Raw genomic sequence first — 4,570 nt, 5'->3', positions numbered from 1 at the left:
TTTACATCGTTATCCAACGAAATATATAGAGCGCCGACTTCTAACGAGAACTATCTACTTAAGACATGAGTACCTACAGGATATTAATAAGTATGTTAATAAGTAACCTTGATAATAATTTCTTTTGTGCCTATTAAATATTTTTCCTTGCTTCCGCCGATTTTCCATCTCGGGTTTGATGATGAGGCGGCAGACTCAGTCAGGTAATAGGCTATTGTGTACCTAGTCTCGAGACTAATTTGAATACAGAACAAGTTGCACAGAGGTGGCCATGAGGAACAATGCAGTTTACCTCTCTCCAGTAAAGAGTAGGTTACCCGACATATACCTACGTTAAACCTACAGTATATTCGGAGATACTTTAACTTTCGCACAGACGATCTGTAAGGAGAGTGAATTTATCCCAATATATTTTCTGTTAATTAGGTATTTGAGATTCGTTCAGAATCTTGCTTCTTTCTGTTTTTTTTTTTAATGTGATGTTCAGATAAACATGTGAAATATTTCGCCACCGCAAACTTTACTATTGTTTAATATTTTTAATATATTTAGATAATTTCTATTTTATTGCCAACTGGAAATTGCATCAGTTTAGCTATTTATATATTTTGAAGTTTAAAAGTGCAGTGAACTTAAAAATTGTAATCAAACACCGATCTTTTATAGCGCGCAAAAAGATTATGTGGTGTATACTAAAATTGTTATCAAAGCAGTGCTGCCATATTCATATCAGCAACAGTAGGTTTAGTACCTTGTGCAATTTTCCTTTTTCTCAGTCTAGAATCAGTGTGCCGGCGGCCGTGGTGGCGTGTTCGACATGATCGCACTAACAATCGCATTAGTCGCTCTCGGAGTGCTATATTACTACGGTACCAAGAATTTCGATTATTGGAAAAAGAGAGGTGTAAAATACGAAGAACCTATACCTGTGTTTGGTAGCATTGCTAGAATAATTTTCTCTAAAATAAGTGTGACTAGTTTTTTAGTGGAGATATATAATAAGTATCCTACAGAAAAAGTTGTTGGCTTTTTCAAGAGAACTGAACCGCAGCTAGTGATCCGAGACCCAGATATTGCGAAACAGATCCTCAGTACAGACTTTCATTATTTTTATAACCGTGGCCTTACCCATGAGCGTACCGGTATCGAACCACTTTTTCGTAATATATTTTTTGCTGACGGTGACGTTTGGCGACTTTTGAGACAACGCTTGACTCCTGCATTTACAAGTGGCAAGCTGAGGGCTATGTTTCCTCTCATTGTAGAGCGAGCAGAGAAGTTACAAGCTCGTGTGTTAAAGGAAGCCGACGCTGGCAGCGTCCTCGACGCACGCGATCTAATGGCGTGCTATACAACGGATTTCATCGGTGCTTGCGCATTCGGCCTGGATTCAGATTCGCTCAGTGATGAAAATTCAGCATTCCGCAAACTCGGTTCTAAAATTTTCAAGACAGGTCTCATAAAACATATTAAAATGCTTCTCAAAGAAGCATTTCCACCATTTTTCAATCATTTCAGTTTTACTGCTGAAATAGAGAAGGAAATGTTGAGTCTTATCGTTAGCATTATGCAACAGAGAAACTATGAACCCTCTATAAGAAACGATTTTATTGACATGATGTTAGAGTGTAGGAAGCAAGGGAAAATGATAGTTGAGTCCCTAGAGAAAATTAATGCTAATGGTACACCAGAAATCGTAGAACTAGAGCTTGATGATATTTTAATAGTTGCGCAGGTATTTATATTCTTTGCTGCTGGGTTCGAAACATCGTCATCTTCCACTAGTTTTACCCTACACCAATTGGCCTACAATCCAGAAGTTCAAAGGAAAGTTCAGGAAGAAATCGACAGAGTCCTTGCAAAACGTGATAATAAGTTAAGTTATGAGGCAATCAAAGAGATGAATTACTTGCATTGGACCTTTAACGAAGGAATGCGATTATTCCCTTCTGTGGGATTTTTAATCCGCGAGAGCACACGACCATACACTTTTAAAGATTTAGATTTCTCTATCGACAAAGGAGTAGCAGTTATGATCCCTACACAAGCCTTACACAAAGATCCACAGTATTTTGAAAATCCCGACGAATTTCAACCGGAACGTTTTAATCCCGAAATGTTCCACCAAAATACTGTTTATTTCCCGTTTGGAGCTGGGCCTCGAGCATGTGTTGGTAAGTTATCGTTGTTTTTGACAAATTTTGAGCCAAAAAGTACTGTGACATATTTATTACAATAATTTCGTCTATTAAAAAAATAGTAAAATATGAGCATACCTACCGCAGCAAACCTATTGTAGTATCTTTTGAGTTATTTTGTTTGATTATAATTTATTACTTTGTAGATTCTAATTTATTTAGTTGTGTAAACTTTTCCTTTATTCATATAGGTAAATATGATCAAAACTATGAAACCTTTTTGTATTGTTCGTTTAAAATATGTTTCTTAGAATTCAACCTTGGCGATTCACGCGCCGTTAAATATAATCTAGCCAGGTTTTCGATGTTCAAGAACTAGTGTCATTGAATTTTAAGCAGATTGTTTTTATCGCAAACATACCTAAAAACTGGTCTGTTATTCACAAAAATAGAATATGTTATATTTAAATGTTAAACAAATCTAAGTACTTTATAAAAAACTTCCTATTGTAAGTAATCTTTTGTTAAACTTTGAATAATGGAATATATTTTTGGTTTAGTGAATAAAATCCTTTATACCATATTCATAATAAAATAAATTTTAGCGGTGGCTTTAATATAAAAAAGTAAATAATCCTTACGTTAATAATAACTAGTAGGTTTTATTATTGCCTACTACAAATAGAGACAGAAAAGATAATTTGTACAGAATGTAATTTGTAAGAGTAGCAGACGCGCATGCAGGCCACCTGATGGTAAGTGGCTACTGCCGCCCATGGACATCTGAGGTCGGCAACAGATGAGCCGCTACCCCTGAAGACTAAGCTGGAACGCCGCGGAAAAGTCTCCCTTACCACACCCTTCAAACCGAAACACAGCAGCGCTTAACACTGCTGTTTTTAGGTAGAAATAGGTGTGGCGTGCTGCCGCCGGAGTCGAACCACAAAGGGTTCTACCACCTTCATCTATGTATGTAACGGAATCTTTGGACTCGATTTTTACCCACATTGAACGGTCCGAATAATTTAAAGTTTAAAAATTTTTCGATCGTAAAGCACTCTCTGATGCTTCGCATCATGAGTCGTGCAATACTTTTATCCCATTTACCTCCTTAGGATCGTCAGGAATCAGGATTAACGATTTTCCTTGAGCGATTTAAGCGTGTTTTTTTAGTTTTTAAAATATAATTATTTATAGGTGAGCTTCGTAAACTAGTGTATTGTATTTGTTTTTTTACAGGTGAGCGTTTAGGCCGCATGCAGTCCATAGCGGGTCTAGCTGCGGTGTTGTCAGTGTGTTCTGTAGAGCCGGCACCCACTACTCAGCGACACTTGGAATTAGACCCCCATGCGAAAGTTATACAGAGTGTTAAGGGTGGGATACCCTTACTTTTCCGTAAAAGATAACCTAAAATATTTTATGTACTTATCTTTTATATATTATAAAATAATTATAAAATGAAGTCTGCATTTTATTATCTTTATTTAAGACTACGCTGCTACATATGTTACTCGTACTAAGCATGCCGTAGCAGTTATAGAACTATTATCTATTTATCTGTGTATTTTTGCTAATCTTAATAATGACCTTATCATTTAAATGTAATATTGAGTGATGTACCGAGTACTGATAAGATAAGATTACTATACTTAATAAAGTAGGTACATCTTGTATCATGACAATCAATTCATAAACGAGGTATATATTTCCTTTTGCGCATGAAACGTTAATTTTAAAAATGTTTACAAGACTAGGAAAAAGTAATTGATTGTTTCATTAATCGGCGACCAACCGGTTCGAGATAAGGGAATGAAATATTGCAAAAATATTGGCCTTTTGTTAGTAGAAACAATATATTGCGAAGAATTTGTGATGGAATTTCTTATTTGTAAACTGGAAACTGCAAACTTTTACTTGATGTTGTCAAATCGCTGAAAGGAAGTACTGGCACTGAATTTTCATAGGTATCTTGATAACATTGAAAAATTTAACCGTCGTTAGTTATTATTTTTTTGCCTACCAATTTAAAATTAATTAATTAATTAAATTAATTACAATTACCTAAATCTAAGTCTTCTAATTTGAAAATGTGGTGAGTATACAAAAATTTGTTAAAACTTATTATTTACTAATAACGCGGGCAAGCCTATGACTATGTAACTATAGATACTTAAATATGGGTGCTTCCGTATTATCCGGACTTCCGTGACATTAGTTAGGGTACTACATTAGCCGCAGAATTAGATGCGAACCGAATACATTTCTGTTAGACCTCTGCATTTATGGAAGATGAACTTACAAACAAACCAATTTCATTATTGTCTTCTTCGAAAATTATGTGAAGAAATCCACACCTTTTTTTCTCCCGACTGCCAAGGAAGGGTTATATTTTATCGCGCGTATCTTGTATGTTTGTCTTTCTTTACTCGATC

General features: G+C 35.4%; 1 protein-coding gene across 1 annotated transcript; it reads left to right on the top strand.

Annotated features, from left to right (window-relative positions):
* Window positions 1-538: 538 nt before the first annotated feature.
* LOC140743374 (cytochrome P450 6B2-like) lies at window positions 539-3,600 on the top strand. Its single transcript, XM_073074567.1, has 2 exons — window positions 539-2,174; window positions 3,378-3,600. Exons 1-2 carry the CDS (start codon window positions 818-820, stop codon window positions 3,542-3,544), a joined length of 1,524 nt encoding a protein of 507 aa, XP_072930668.1. The 5' UTR covers window positions 539-817; the 3' UTR covers window positions 3,545-3,600.
* The last annotated feature ends 970 nt before the right edge of the window (window positions 3,601-4,570 follow it).

This window comes from Epargyreus clarus, unplaced genomic scaffold (genome assembly GCF_041222505.1).
Source record: "Epargyreus clarus isolate Ecla_fem2 unplaced genomic scaffold, WU_Ecla_fem_2.2 ptg000007l, whole genome shotgun sequence".
NCBI lineage: Eukaryota > Metazoa > Arthropoda > Insecta > Lepidoptera > Hesperiidae > Epargyreus > Epargyreus clarus.
Note: the sequence above shows the minus strand (reverse complement) of the source record. Positions and strands in the feature narration are given on the sequence as shown.

Bases quoted from the DNA above. Each gene is read 5' to 3' on its own strand.
- LOC140743374 (XM_073074567.1), top strand. From the start codon at position 818: ATGATCGCACTAACAATCGCATTAGTCGCTCTCGGAGTGCTATATTAC. The intron at 2,175-3,377 runs GTAAGTTATCGT...GTTTTTTTACAG, and splicing joins TGGGCCTCGAGCATGTGTTG to GTGAGCGTTTAGGCCGCATG.